The 14,856-nt window shown below is 43.4% G+C and overlaps 2 protein-coding genes across 2 annotated transcripts; both read right to left on the bottom strand.

The window, feature by feature from the left end:
- Positions 1 to 405: 405 nt before the first annotated feature.
- slc39a8 (solute carrier family 39 member 8) lies at positions 406 to 5,132 on the bottom strand. Its single transcript, XM_084437930.1, has 8 exons — positions 4,673 to 5,132; positions 4,259 to 4,421; positions 3,610 to 3,779; positions 3,399 to 3,521; positions 3,154 to 3,282; positions 1,920 to 2,127; positions 1,066 to 1,250; positions 406 to 799 (listed from the first exon to the last, which is right to left on the bottom strand). The coding sequence occupies exons 1-8, from the start codon at positions 4,979 to 4,981 to the stop codon at positions 653 to 655; spliced, it is 1,434 nt and encodes a 477-aa protein (XP_084294056.1). The 5' UTR covers positions 4,982 to 5,132; the 3' UTR covers positions 406 to 652.
- A 553-nt stretch (positions 5,133 to 5,685) lies between these two features.
- Positions 5,686 to 14,753, bottom strand: manba (mannosidase, beta A, lysosomal). The gene is made up of 17 exons (XM_084438795.1): positions 14,489 to 14,753; positions 14,063 to 14,157; positions 13,855 to 13,960; positions 13,495 to 13,668; positions 13,200 to 13,323; positions 12,907 to 13,076; positions 12,676 to 12,786; positions 12,191 to 12,342; positions 11,849 to 11,966; positions 11,628 to 11,714; positions 11,381 to 11,548; positions 11,050 to 11,268; positions 7,241 to 7,405; positions 6,981 to 7,125; positions 6,642 to 6,784; positions 6,273 to 6,530; positions 5,686 to 6,158 (listed from the first exon to the last, which is right to left on the bottom strand). Exons 1-17 carry the CDS (start codon positions 14,702 to 14,704, stop codon positions 5,934 to 5,936), a joined length of 2,676 nt encoding a protein of 891 aa, XP_084294921.1. The 5' UTR covers positions 14,705 to 14,753; the 3' UTR covers positions 5,686 to 5,933.
- Between the last annotated feature and the right edge of the window lie 103 nt (positions 14,754 to 14,856).

Here is a 14,856-nt window from a genome sequence, read left to right as displayed (position 1 = left end):
AGTCTTAACCAAGTGACGACTGTCTCCTCTTTTCGACTGTCTCATCTTGCCGGCTACTTGAGGTGCCTGACCTGAAACTATACAAAGCAGAGACAGAATCACAATCGCAGACTAGAGCCTTGCTGGGACTTTGTTCTCATACCCATTCCAAAGGGTTGTGGCTAGATGGGGTACAGCTACAGCCTGTGTAGAAGGCTAGTGCCCATAAATGCAGACCGGTCAAACCCTAACCCCAATCCTAAACCCTTGTGTTCCATGCAAGACCAGAGTTTATGTCCCTTCAACAATGATTGAAAGCAAACAAGGTTAAGGATATTGTTGGCAAAACTATAAAAACAGGTTAAATTATAAATTTAATGAAATGTGCAATGGACTAAAACAAGTTCACAAGTAGGGTGGGTACTCTCCAGAGATTAAAAAAATAGTTTATTCAACAGTTACTTTAAAATACATTTTTCTCCAACTAAAATGAAATGATTGTATTTTATTTTATCCTTTTTGGACAAAGCTAGTCTAAACTATAGGGAAAGTTCATTGATTCCTATTGAGACCATTTTGTTTTTGTACAAAACAAGCAGTTTACATTCACACTGCCCATGTGTTATCTGTGCAGATAAATGCTGCTCTGTTCACATCCTTTTGGTTCTTCTCTCTAATCCAAGTTAATATCACCAGCAAAAATAGTAATCAGTAGTATGATGGCAAATCCACTCAGCAGTCCTATATTCTGTATGGAGAAAAAGATGATTTTGTCCATAGTCCCCTTTTGCTCATTCAAGATGCTGTTCATTTCAGGGAACTGAAACAAAGACCAAACATCAGATTGATTTCACTAGCAAAAACATTCTCCTTCCAGCTGGCATCAGGCAACATTGCTCAACAGTCAGGAAGAGTAAAGCTGTGTGCACCCCACAGAGAGACAGTTGTAATAACACAACTATAACTATAATCAAATAGAATGTATGATAATACACCTGGCAACAGTTACACAGTTGAATGTCCAATAACTAATAACCCTCCATCCCACAGAATTATTGACCTTTCAAAGTGCAAGGAGTCACTCACCATGTCTGCCAATGCAATGTAAAGGAACATGCCCCCAGCAATGGCGAAGATGGCATTGGGGGCAAAGGTGCTGCCAAGGATGATACCAAAGACAAGTCCAACGTAGCAGGACATGGCAGACAGCAGGTTAAAGAATATGGCTTGGGGTATACTCATCCCGGCATTCAGCAGGATCACAAAGTCACCTGCAGAGGGCGCAAGAGGGTATTACGGGCGGTAGTCTCTCTCCAGGCGCAAATATTTACGTTGAATCGCTGCACTACATAAGAGTCTTTGCCACTTCCCCACCCAAGCTGGTATTCTGAGGGCGTATTGACGGTTCAAAATTGAAAGAGTGACAGGTCGTAGCAGCAAATGAGAGATGCTAGCCCAGGTTAGATGGGAATATCTATGGGTGGGAACGCCTGATCGCGTTACTGTCGTTACTGATTGGTGTCGCAGGGATTCCTGCGAAACCAATAAATTACCAGGAAACCAATAAATTACCAGGATTTGAGCACCAGATTTTTGCATGAGGTGTCTCAGATCCATAGAGAGATCTGCAGCATGCAGTAAGGTAGTTAGCGTAGCTTGTGTAGTGTATCAGCGAAATAACTCTTATGGGTCTGGCGTTGAGACTGTACAGGTGGGATTATTATCAACAGTGATCAGGCAGGCATCTTTTTGATGACATCCTCCATTGAAAGTAACTTTTAAGTCCAGGAGCCTGGGTTTAAATCAGCGGATCTTCAAGTCTTCAATTCTATATAAGCCGTACTGCAAGTGTGAAATACACCTGTGCATCATAATGCAGCTATGTCAGAGATGTGTAAAATTGGAAGAGAGATATTCTAGAAAAGGTGCCTCTCACTTACCCAGCTCATGGGGGAACTCCTCACAAACTATAGCAATGGAGGTACTGAAGCCTGTGAGCACAGACACTGTGAATGAGGCACCAATAGCCAGGCCATCTATGAAGTTGTGGAGAGCATCACTCAGGGTTATCATCCAGGCCACAGTCTTTATGTTGGAGATGCGTTTTCCTCGGAGCCAGTGGCACATCACAACAGACCCACGCGCCTCCTGCAAAGACCCCCCACAAAGAAGGGGGAGTGAGATGAGGAGAGCACAGTGGGGACGATGGGAGTTCATAACACATGATAAAATCATGTCAATAAGTGTACTAAAACATGCACATTTTCTTTACTTTTCACCTGTGAAAAGAGGAAACAAAAAACATGGTACTGTATGTGGAGCCTAAGTAATGTGGCCTGGTTTTCTGCGTACTCTGCTGTGACAAACCATCCCATTATTAGCCAGTCAAGAACAGGGAGTCTTTGTGTAACAGTGAGACAATTCCAGCGTTTATCAGGAATGAAGGATTGGGAGTCTGCTGCTCTGTCCAATTCCCTGCCCTGTGTGACAACCCAACGTCTATTTGTTTAGTATCCTTGATCCCCCCAACAGCCAGACTCCTCCATGTGAATAACAGAAATCAGTGTTAAACATTAACATCTTTTTTGCTCTAATCATTTTATCTAAAGTCATACCACTGATAAAGAGTTCAATAAATCACTCAATATCTAAATCTTGAGTATCTTTGTGTTAAAGGGTTCACTGTCAGTATCGCTTCTATCTTTACTTGCCTACACTGGGTTTGATCTTGGGTCCTCTGATTGGCCAACACATAGGCTACGACAACCTTTAGCCAGCGAAAAGCTAGTGGGTGGGCAGTATTTATACTGAGGAGTGAGTTTAACCAATTCAACTGGGTTACATTTGCTGTTCTAAAAATGATTTTGCTGAATAACTAATTATTATCTAACTCTAATAAATAACTGAATTATTTGCTAAATGTTTCTTTATCGTCCTCTTTTTAAACCTAAACAGATCTGGATTGAAGCATAAACCTGGATGACTGATTTGATGATTTGGGACACAACCCATAGAGCACATTTGTCTCTTAACATATCACTGGGCTCTGCTTTACAGTTGTGGGAGAACACTCCTCAACTCTGTTCTTGTCGAGCTTAAACAATGTGATGCCTATGGGATGTGATCAGCAGGCATGTCAGTTGAGCAGCTGATGATTGATGTGGTGTCAGGTACCTGTAGAGCCTCTGTCGGAGGCGGAGTGGGAGGGTTTGGGATGTTAGCGCTGATGCTGGTGAGGATGCACTCCTTTTTCTCTGGCATATCTCCATTCTGAGGGGCGAAGTGGCTATGCCCATGTCCCTGCTAAAGTAAAAACAAACAAATAAATCACAAGTGGAGATGAACAGGCTAAGACGATTAGCAGATTCAATACCAAGAAGTTAGAATTCATAGTCTGAAGTCTGATGATGCAAAATTACCTCATGGTCCACTCCAAGAGACAACTTCAAGATTTTTTCAGTAAAGAATAGAATATAAAATCCTCCAAATATTCCGATGGCGTTCAGCACATAGTCATCTGATTTGGGGTCAAAACCCAGTGCCTAGTGAGTTGGGGGTAAACACATCATCATTATAGTGTTGGTGAACCAATCATTAAACCCCAACGCCCCCTAAACCCCTCAAATATACCTCGGGAATGAGCTGGAGCACAGCATTGGAGAACAGTGTCCCGATGGCGAGGGCGATGAAGTACGTCAGCACTTTGGGGAAGTATGGTTTCTTGGTGAAGGGGATCACCAGGAGACCAAGCAGAGCGGCCAGGTTGATCACAGTGACAGCCAGGAACCCATATCCCCAGACTGTGATAACGAGGCAAGGATATACACAAGACAACAAGGTCACTGCCACTGCAAAATGATCCTACTAAGAGGGGTCTTGGAAACATAGGCTATAACATAATATCAACATGTTATCTAAAGTAGAATAATAATTTAGTGCAACAATATAGGTTTGAGTGAATTATTCCGAACAGGAACATTTTACTGGAATGTTTCCCTGAGACCGGGTAACAGCTGTGAAGGTTTGTCTCTGTCCAACTCTCTTTGCTTCTGGAGTTTCTCTCAGCACAGATAATCATCTCATTCCTATATGCAGTGCCCTTTCCACAAGGGCATAATGAGGACTTGTTACATGGCAGCAGTCCATATAGCACAGGATACAATGTAGAGGCTTCTGTTCAGTTTACGTAAGTCAGTCTAAGGGGACCTGCAATGTATGTAAGCTAATATTTGTGTAGAGGGTATAGTGTAGTGAGGCATTTGTGTCTGATGCAACTCACCAAGGTAGTCAACAGGCTCCAGAGTTTTGGGGGTGGTGTATGGACAAGAGGGCAGCACCACCTGTGTCAATACGGCTGGGCAGATCTTCTCTAGATGCTCCGATGTCAGCTGGCTGACATTGCTGAACCCATAATAGGACAAGATCTGCCCCACTGAGGGACACTGTGGAGAAGAGAGAGAGACAGTGAGAAATACCATGGGATCAGGATGACCTCAGGGGTTTAGCCTTCACGGACCGTATTCAAAATTATGATTTATGACCAGTTATACATATATAGCCTAGAGCTTTCCATTGCTAAACATGTTACTAATTAATAAAGCAATTAATACATTATGGACTGTGGATTATGAAACAGGGTGTAATATAATGCATAGAGCGTCGGGATTAGGACGTATGCCTCATATCAGAATACCTCTTTTTGTGCGAGTGGATTTTCATCATTATGTACAGATTCTGATCTTCTGGCTGAAATAAGTAGAAGCACCTTTTGCAGGTTTTCTGTTGAAATTGAGTTATTTTCACCGTAAAACGTAAAAATGTCGTCTAAAAATACGTTTCCTTCTTGTCCAGCCGCATGCAGGGATCCGGAGATGAAGAGTAGAGCGCATGTAACCACACATCTAAAGCTATTCATATTTCTGAGCGGTGAAAAGTCGCGCGTTACAAGTGTTGATGCGTCGCTTGCGTAGAGACCTCTGAGTTGCGCAGAAATAATCATCATCTGGAAATACCTGTTTGCAGTCTTATCAACAACTTACATGTATAAAATCCCTTTATGTTCCATCGTAAATGAATGCTATCAGCAACGTTCACTGCAATACATGATGATTAGTCCAAAACGCTCTGCTCCTGTCCTGATCTTAACTTGGAAAAAAAATACTGACTAGGACTATTAGTAGTTTGGCAGAGATTAGAGGACGCCCAAACGGTTCAAAGATCACAACTGACTAAATGGGGAGGTGACCAGACTCAGAGCACATGTAGTCGCAGTCACCTTTTCAATGGTTTCTTTGTGAGTGTGGCTTTCTCAATGGTCTCCCAACATGTTCCTCTTTCCACAATGAGGGAAGAATAGTGATGAGGCCATTAAAGACACAAAAAACAATGCAAAATGCAAAGCAATTAGCAGACTCAATGTAGAAAAATGTACTCCCCTCCCCTACTTTTCAGATTTTTTTTTAGACGAAAAGATCAAAGAACCTGGAACAGTTCAGAGGTTTCCGTCATGACTTTCTACTGCCACCCTGTGGACACTACACGAAGCACCAGTATATCGTGATAAATAAATAAAATCTCAAAGTAGTAGGCTATAAACAACACTTCACCCCAATATTCAGCTTTTAGTTACATTTCATTTATTAACTTTAATCTGAATTAAAACAAATGATAAACATTTGTGCCGATATTGTGTTTATTTATGTTGATTGTAATATCCATTTCCAGCATTTTAGCCTGTACTGGTGTTGTTCAAACTATGGTTGTTTTGAAATGTGCTATACCAAAACAAGTTTGACGTGAACATATTCAAATCCCCTGTGATACACAATAAACAATTTATGGCATTTGATTACCCTTAAAATCATTTGTTCACTGTAGTGTCAAAGCGGAATCCCACCCAACCACGAGGGTAGGGCATGTTACTAGCCCTCCTACAGACATCCATGCATGGGGGCTCAGTAGACATCTGTCAAGGACGTGATGGTGAGTGTACTGGATAGTTCAGAGGCGCTGGTGGGACCCCAGGGGTGAAAGCGCACTATTCGTTCCCTGGTGACCATAAGGAATCCATTGGAGCTGAAGCGTCCCGCGATGTTGCCCACGTCAAGCCACACGAAAGGTGCAATGGCGGAGGACTGGAGAGTGACTGTGAACCCCTCGCTATCCTTTTGAACCTTCGCCTGTACAGAGGAGGGCACTACATGTTATACTCATGTTACTACAATAATGCGATTGAAAATTATCACAGAAATAAAACTAACTTCCCAGAGCATACTCTCCAGTGGGCATCTTACCGTTATGCTGGATTTCTGCATTCCCTGAGCGTCCTTGGGTGAACTCAGGAAGAAGTAGTTCATGGGACCTTGCTGACCGTATACGTCCTCAAGTTGAAAGGTGAGGAGGCAGGAGAGGCGAGTGCAGTGCCCACATCCAGCTAGCAGGAATGTGATTGGTTGTTTGAAGATGGCCACAGCGCTCCCCGCTCTCACTAGAGCTGGTTTAGATTCCGCAGAACACACAGGATCCTGACTACTCCATTCATACACTGACACCTGTAAAGAAAACACACACATATAGTGCTTAATTGTGTTTTTAATGTTCAGGATTGTTTTGTGGAGAGGCAGTTTTTTGGATGGGGGTTTAACTGACGAGCAGTGACATACCACAGCCCTGAGGAGAAGATCTATGCTCAGGTCATTGACAGCATAGATGACCAGAGAGCCCTTGTCCTCAAAGCCCACTGGCAGCACAGGGGCAAAGAAGTCCTGAGCAAAATAATGCAGCATCTTCCACTTCCAATTAAACTCTGGAGGCAGGAAAAAAGGGAAGGTACAGTAGTGTGTAATATGAAGTATCATATGGCTGAGGTTACAATACAGCACTGACCTCATTGCTGAACTACCCTGACTTGTTCTCACCCAAAGCATACAAAGTATCAATGAGTGGTAGTGCAAATGCATTCAGTGCATTTCCCGTAAAAAACATTTGTTTTGGACCCATACCAATAGACGACCAGGAAGGCCCTTGCCAGATATCATTGAGCTGCCAGTAGAGGGCCCCCATGGTGTGACCTTTGCCTTCAATGAGTTCACTCTGACTCCGGCGGTAGAACTCTGTCTGAGTCTTCACACACTGTGCCTGCATAAGCTAGAAATTGAATCAAATCAAATTGACAGTGACACAACTCTTTAAAGTTGGCATTACCAAGTATGTTTTCTGTCCATGAGGTAGCCTAGTGTGTGTGTGTGTGTGTGTGTTTTACCTGTGTGAGGTAGAGAGTATCTCTGTAACTCTTTAATGGATCAGTGGAGTTTGGCAGGTGGAAGTGAAACCCAGCCTGCTGGAGCATTTGCTGGTTTCCACTCTCATGGTGTTGACGGTGGGAAGAGAAATTACTGTGATAGCTCCAGTCTTCAGCCACTGAGATCTAAGGATACATAAAAAATGCAAAAGGCAAAAAAGAGCTGTGTGCACATCCAACCTCAGTAGGCCAGGTGCTGGATCTTAGAGTACATATGTGAGGAGAGAGGAAAGATCTGCACACTGATATCTCCCGGTTCACTTTATTGAAAATACGCAACGTTTCGACCCTTAGGTCTTCATCAGGCAACTTCAAAGTTTCAAATGTCAGGTATATAGGTATAGGTATATAGGCTGAGAGCCTATGACATCACATCTGACATCACCCGCCAGTCAATTTGGCTAAAAGGTGCAGTTAGATGCTGCAAATATATAAACACATCACAATGACATGAATAGCCTATATACATCAATCTAAATACAGATACAAAAAACGGATACAAAAAAGAGAGACTAGATTATAAAACGGACTTATCAAAGTGCAATAAACAGGTCTCCATCAATGTAGGCTACACTGTTTGGAGAATGAACGCACCAAACAGGTCACCTCCCCTACGTGGCTTCTCTACCTTCTCCACTCCTAAATACCTCAGGGCGTTAACGTTGTGCCCTGCTGTTTTGAAGTGGGCTGCGACGGCTCTGATCTTGCTTCTGTGTTCACTAATTCTAGTGCGTAGCTCCCTGGACGTTTTGCCAGTTTAGGCTAGGCCACAAGGGCAGCGGATCATGTATATTACATGCGTAGTGCTGCATGTGATAGTACCATGTATAGGGATGTCCCGACCTGTGTGTGGGTGGCTAAAAGATTTGCACTTCTGAGTGTAGGTACATTGAGTGCAACTACCACACCTGTAATTTCCATCCGGCACGCTCAGGAGTCTTGGTGCACTCTGGGGGCTCATGTCAGATCGGACTAAGCTGTCTCGTAGATTGTTGAGACACTTAAAAACCAGCCTGGGCAGTTCGGTAACCACACCTTTAAGTTTAGGGTCAGATTGGACAATGTGCCAGTGTTTCTGGATGGTTTCTCTAAACATTGCACCAAGTGGGAGGTACTTGACACAACACATGGATGAGCTGCTAACTGGGTGTTCTTTCCCTGGGCTGGAGGCAATCCTCCTGTGTCACCTGGTCATAGCACTCTCTGGCTGCATCAACCCACTCCTGTCTATAGCCTCTATTGAGGAACCTGTTGGAGAGGTCTGAGGCCTGCGCTGCGTAAGTTCTGTCGTCACTGCAAACCCTGCGAATGGAGGAATGGAATTGGCTGATGGGCAGGCTTTTTATGAGTGGTCTGGGGTGGAAGCTATCCCCTCTCAGCATGGTATTGTGGTCTGTGGGCTTACGAAAAAGATCAGTTTTAAATCTATCCCCACATTTATAGACCAGTATGTCTAAAAAACTGATGAGCTCCTTGTCAAACTCTAAAGTGAAGTGCAAGTGGTCGTTACAGGAATTTCAATTCTGGTGGAATTCATTTAGCTCCTCCACAGTGCCATCCATAATGATAAAATGTTGTCAATAAATCGTTTGTACAATAAAAACTTGGGTTTGCAGTATTCAAGACAAACTTGTTTTCAAAATGAACCATGTATACTGTAGGCAGGCGTAGTTAGGAGCCATCTTGCTTTCCGTTGCAGTGCCTTTGGTTTGTAAATAAAAATAATTTTCAAACCGAAAAAAGTTGTTACTCAGGACAACTTGGGCTAGATCTAATATGCATTCTGTGATGGGTTTGGAGGTAGTTGGGCGTTGACTTGGGAAATAATTTATAGTTTTTAGTTTATTTTACACAAATATTCATATAAAATAACAACAATTTGATATGAATTGAAATGTGTGCAGGTGAGGTGAGAAACCCGAAAATCATAGAAATTTGATTCAAAATATGGCAAAAAATAATAATTAAATGACAAGAATTGGTGTAGAAAAGACAACAACAACAGAGTGATTATACAGTGAGTATAAGAAATAAAAAGCATACATAAATGAATAAAGTGCTGTAGTGCCTCTATACCGCCCTCTAGAGGGATGTTAGTATACAAAGATTGAACATCAAAAGTGTCCAATAACAGTGTGTCAGTAACCTGGTCAAAAGATTTCAGAGTTGATTAAATCACTAGAGTCCTTGATATAGGAAGGCAGCGTGACAACCTCTGGCTTTATGTAATGGTCTACATAAGCTGAGATGTTCTCAGTGAGGCTACCTATACAAATCACTATAGTTCTGCCTTTTATAGGTGTGTCCAAACCCTTCTGTATCTTGGGTAATGTATAGATTACTGGAGTGACTGGATGTTCAACTGACAAGAATTAAAAAATACTGAGAACTCTCAGTTGTTCAAATGAGTCCTAAGTGTAGAATGCACACGTGTCCGAGTTCAGCTTCTCATAAAAAGTGGTGTCACTGAGCTGTCTCTTAATCTCACAACAATAATCAGTGGCATTCTGTAGGACTATGGCTCCAGCCTTATCGGCAGGCCGTACCACAACCTTGTTATCTTTGCTTAAGACTGTTAGTGCATCCCTCTCTGCCTTAGACAAATTATTGTACACTTTATATTCCTTCTTCTTTTTAAATAGACATTTCACATCATTTTCCACCAAACGACAGTACGTGTCAAGTGAGGCATTTCTATACTTGGGTGGGATGAAGGTGGACCTTCTCTTGAAGGGAATGCGAGTGGTGCCCATAGCAGTGGCTATGGCAGGGATGGGTGTGTTGGCGGAGGTGGTGGGAGGGGGGGCGCGGTCTGTGTAGGTAGGGGGAGATCTCCAAAGTGTAGCCTACATTCATGTAGGCCTATTTATTGCACTTTGATGAGTCTGTTTTATAATCTAGTCTCTTTTTTGTATCTGTTTTTTTGTATCTGTATTTAGATTGATGTATATAGGCTATTCATATGTCATTGTGATGTGTGTATATATTTGCAGCCTCTAACTGCACCTTTTAGCCTAATTGACTGGAACATGATGTGAGATGTGATGTCACAGGCTATCAGCCTATATACCTGCTACCTGGCATTTGATACTTTGAAGTTGCCTGATGAAGACCTAAGGGTCGAAACGTGTATTTTCAATAAAGTGAACCGGGAGATATCAGTGTGCAGATCTTTCCTCTCTCCTCACGTACATAAAAAATGCAGCCACTCTTAAAGCCAGGATCAGCTAAAAAAATAACATGTTTTCAAGAGTCATCATGTGTGAAATCTCATGGAAAGACTCATGACGAGGTCGACGTTCTAAAATTAGCATCTGGCCTCTGCGGTTGTATGTGACGCAGGATTTAGACCTCTGCCCACCCAAACGCCAGGCAAGGAGGGAACAGCGACACAGCCACTCCCCACACCCTGACAGTCTTAAGGCCAATTTAGACTTTGTCATATGACTCTTTTGAAAGTATCGACAGACAGAAATGACGTCACTGTCAACGCTTTTTTTTGTGTCTGACAGGGGTGTCTTGCACCTACCAAACTTTATAACGTCGCAGACGACGTCACTTTTGTCGCACAGATGTGATTGGATAGATAGATAGAAGGCACGTTCGTTGCCATGGATCAATCAGCCACATGTCTGCAAGTTACCATGGAGGCAATCACACTTCGCTGAAGTCTAAATGTTAAATGTCGGTCGAAATTCTTTTTCTGTCGACAGACATTTGTCGTACGACACTTGTCGACAAAGTATAACTTAGGCTTTAACATACTGTACCTCCCGTAGAGTGGAGAAGGAGGGCCAGGACTGGAAGCCATACTCAGAGGCGAAGCGCGTACGAGGAAAGGTCCTCCAATCCCAGCAGTCCTGAGCGTAGCTGTAGTAGTGGGTGTCCCCATAGTAAGGATCGTACGGGTTAGCTGCTACCCATCCCTCCCGCTCTGATTCAGCCCCATTCGTGGGACTGGAGACAAGGAACGGTCGACTCCTGTCCTCCTGTGGTGACGATTGGAACATGTCACAAAAACGTATTTTGGCGTGATTTGTGTGATGGAACTACTGATTGATAAACTACTGAGTGACAGAGCACAGATATTTTGTCACTCACCTCCTGAACGATAGCCCTTATGTTGTCCACGTATAGAGTAACATAGTCTTTCTGGTATTTTGGTCGCTGTTTCGGCGGGATGCTAAACCAATTTGTTCCCAACGCAGCTTCGTTCTCATTGTTCCCGCTCCATACAATGATAGAGGGGTGAGACTTTAAACGTCTCACCTTGTAGGCAAAACATAAAAGAACACTGATTTAAGGTAACAAACAAGATATGACATATCTTATTACTCAATCAACTCACCTGTTGAATAACCTCCTCTCTCACTGTCTGGATAAAGTCCAGCTCCGTAGGATATAAAGCACAGGCAAACATGAAATCCTGCCAAACCTGTTGACAGGCATACACTGATTTAGCTTCTCTTCCAATGAAAGAAAATAGAAACAATGATTCGAAACCTATTCACATTGGATACATTTGAAAATAGATGTGTTGCATCACTAAAATATGGAGACAAAAGTTACCATGATCCCAAGCTCATCACAGATGCTGTAAAATAGGTCTTGCTCATAAACTCCTCCTCCCCAGACTCTGAGAGCATTCATATTGGCATCCGTGGCTGACTGGAGCAAGTTCTTAATACTTTAAGGACACAAAATGGATGTTAGTATGAATGACAAAATCAACGCTGATATAAATGACAGCGTGACAAAACAATGTAGCATAAAAGTTAATGGAATCAAAAAATATCCAGCATTAACCAGTGATGAAAAGTATTTATTCATATAACCCATGGAATTGTAAAAAATAAAATAAAATAAAATAAATAAATAAAACATGGGTTGAAAAGCCAAGATCCTTCTCACACTGCAGGAGAAACCTGGTCCTGAAGGGCATGAGCCGGAATCCAGTTGGAACCCTTGAGGAAGATGGGTCTCCCATTGACACGGAAATAGAAGCTCAGCCCCGATGAGCCCACGATAGGCTCCTGTACCAGCTCCACAGTCCGAAAATACACCTGAGGGTTGAATAGGGAACGTGACATGCCCTGACGAAGGCTGCTAGCACAGCCCAAACATGTTGGTGTCCTGCTGCTCCATTATGAACTAAGCTATTATTAAAGCTTTTTTTATTCTAAGAAAAGTGCCTTGGACATCCCTCTTTTTCTATGTGACTTTTACCCTGTTGTCCAAAGAGCACCTTCCTTTACTTACTAGAACGCCGAAGCCCTCCTATTTTTTCTATTAGGGCGCGTGAACACTTTTTGCCACAACTGATGCAAAAAAAACAACAAGAACAACATATTAATATGTTCATAAAAGACAGGCGGGAGTGAGGCCTGAGCACTGACCTGTGCATCCGCACTGAAGATGAATGACCCCCCCGGCACGGTTTTGACACTTAATAAGTACAAGGGCTGCACACCATGTCCACTGGGCCACCACAGCAACACCTCCCTACTCTAGAAAACACACACACCCAGCAATTATGTGAGCAACTGCCAATAATAGACTAAAATAGATTTACCTTGACTGAGTGCATATCAGTAGTCACATAGACGGTTCCAGTACCCACTGCTCACCGTGTTGACATAAAGGATGAAGGTGTTCTTGGCATGCCCTGGAGAGAACAACACCTGGAAGGTCTGCTCTGTGGCCAGCTCTGGTAGGGAGACAGTGACTTGACCGTTTGTCACCTCAACAGCATCAGCATACAGCTCCACCTCCACAGTCCACTGGGAGAGGGTCAAGTCTGGGAGGAGTGGGGGGGAGGAGTCACTGGTCAGCATGGCTATAGGACATGCTACAAACAACAATCTACAAAAGGCTCTGTCAGGCTATGTTTGACAGTGAGCAACCACAGAGACCAGCGTACCATACAGAGGGACCGCCGAGAGATGGATCACCCCCAGCACGTCAAAGGCCTCCAGGCGCACCTCCTTCCACAGCCCAAGGGTTGGGAACGACGGCCCCCAGTCCCAACTGAAGGAGCTCTGGGCCTGGGCAGAAATTCGGTCAGCGTAGCACAGACATGCGTCCAGAGTGAATGTGCAGACTTGACAGATGTCTGTTGTATGCAACAAAGGTGGTCAAAAGCACTGTAACACAAAAAATTATAACACCCACAAACCACAATTATGTTTTTCAAACCAGGAGCCCGAACCACTCACTTTCCTGATGAAGTTGACGTGACATTCACCCTTCTGAACAGCAGGGGGGCAGTCTGGAGGGACCTTGTAGGCCGTGTGGGCCTTGCTCCTTTCAGCCGCATAGACCACAGGCGACACTAGGCTCACCTCCAGCACGTTCTCCCCCTCCCGTAACGCCTCTGCAATACTGAAGTCCTAAAGATCAGAGGCATGTCACTTTATAGAGACAAATGAGCCTAAACACCATCCCCAAACACAAACATTCAGTTGAATGGCTCTAAATTAAACTGCTCATGCAGTGGAGGAAATTCCCTATCGCATGTTCCTTGAGGACATGGAAACATATCACATAAAAATGTATAAGAAAATGACTTTACATACATATCTGCGAAACATGTTATCAGTCGTGCCCACAACGATCCCATTCACTGATATAGAAGCTACGGTGTCCACTCCTTCAAACACAAGGCGCACTCTCTGTTTAGCCCTGTAAGAGTAAGATGGAACAAAACTGGGGAGTCACATTCAGGCACTGAAAATATATCAAAGTAGCAAATCACTGTCTTAAATGCAAAGTATAAATGATGACCTTAACCACGCAGACGCATATACAGTGGTTGTGTATGTCCAGTTCTCAAGAGCAATCCACCTGTATGCCACATCATTGAATCGGTAGTATAGGTCCTGTGAAGTCAGAGAGGAAAAGAGGGAGTAGGTATAGGCTAGGCTATAAGGTAGGCCTATGTTACCTTATTGCCTAAGTATGTAGCCTACAAGGTAAGTGTATAGCCTACAATTCACGATGTCGTTCATTCAGTAGGCTATGTAAATTATAGGTGCGTATATGTAGTGGGCTACATTCCTCGCAATTTGGTCAGGGTGCTTCCTACACATTAACATCCGAACATGGAAATCGGGTCTCCAATCAGGACCGAGAACACGAGCAGGTTGACAGGAGGCTGACTCGTAGCCTCGTAGGTAATAGGTCGTTAATCGTTCGGACTATACTACCTACCTGAATAAGCCCCTGTTGCAGTAAAGCTGAATGAACAGACCCTGGCACTTCTGCAAGAAGCGACATAGATCCATTTGAGTTCTTCAGTTTCCATTGGCCATTCAACGGCAGCTGTTGCAACTCGTGTCTGTTTACAACGTATTCACTTAAGACAAGGAAGCACCACGAGAAATAAAAGCAAACAAAAAGTTGTCCTCCATTCTTAAGCGCAATCATTTTGTGCTTACTATCATAGGTATGTCAGGCGTTGAAAGTGAGCAAAACTGAATGTCAAATGAAGCGGTTTCGCATTTCGTTACGGTCTGAAAACATGCAGCGGACACTTCATGCTTCGTCGAAAACCGCGTGATATGTCAGCTGTTCACATG

This window comes from Borostomias antarcticus, assembly GCF_949987555.1.
Source record: "Borostomias antarcticus genome assembly, chromosome: 5".
Classification (NCBI taxonomy): domain Eukaryota; kingdom Metazoa; phylum Chordata; class Actinopteri; order Stomiiformes; family Stomiidae; genus Borostomias; species Borostomias antarcticus.
The sequence above is the reverse complement of the archived record's forward strand: the minus strand, read 5'-3'. Positions and strand labels throughout refer to the sequence as shown.

Coding starts and splice junctions, on each gene's coding strand:
- slc39a8 (XM_084437930.1), bottom strand. CDS start 4,981: ATGATGATTATTTCTGCGCAACTCAGAGGTCTCTACGCAAGCGACGCA. Junction 3,283..3,398: donor CTCTTGGAGTGGACCATGAG/GTAATTTTGCAT, acceptor TTTTTACTTTAG/CAGGGACATGGGCATAGCCA. Junction 2,128..3,153: donor CTCCGACAGAGGCTCTACAG/GTACCTGACACC, acceptor GGGTCTTTGCAG/GAGGCGCGTGGGTCTGTTGT.
- manba (XM_084438795.1), bottom strand. CDS start 14,704: ATGATTGCGCTTAAGAATGGAGGACAACTTTTTGTTTGCTTTTATTTC. Junction 13,961..14,062: donor TATGCGTCTGCGTGGTTAAG/GTCATCATTTAT, acceptor TTACTCTTACAG/GGCTAAACAGAGAGTGCGCC. Junction 11,549..11,627: donor GAGAGGAGGTTATTCAACAG/GTGAGTTGATTG, acceptor TTTGCCTACAAG/GTGAGACGTTTAAAGTCTCA.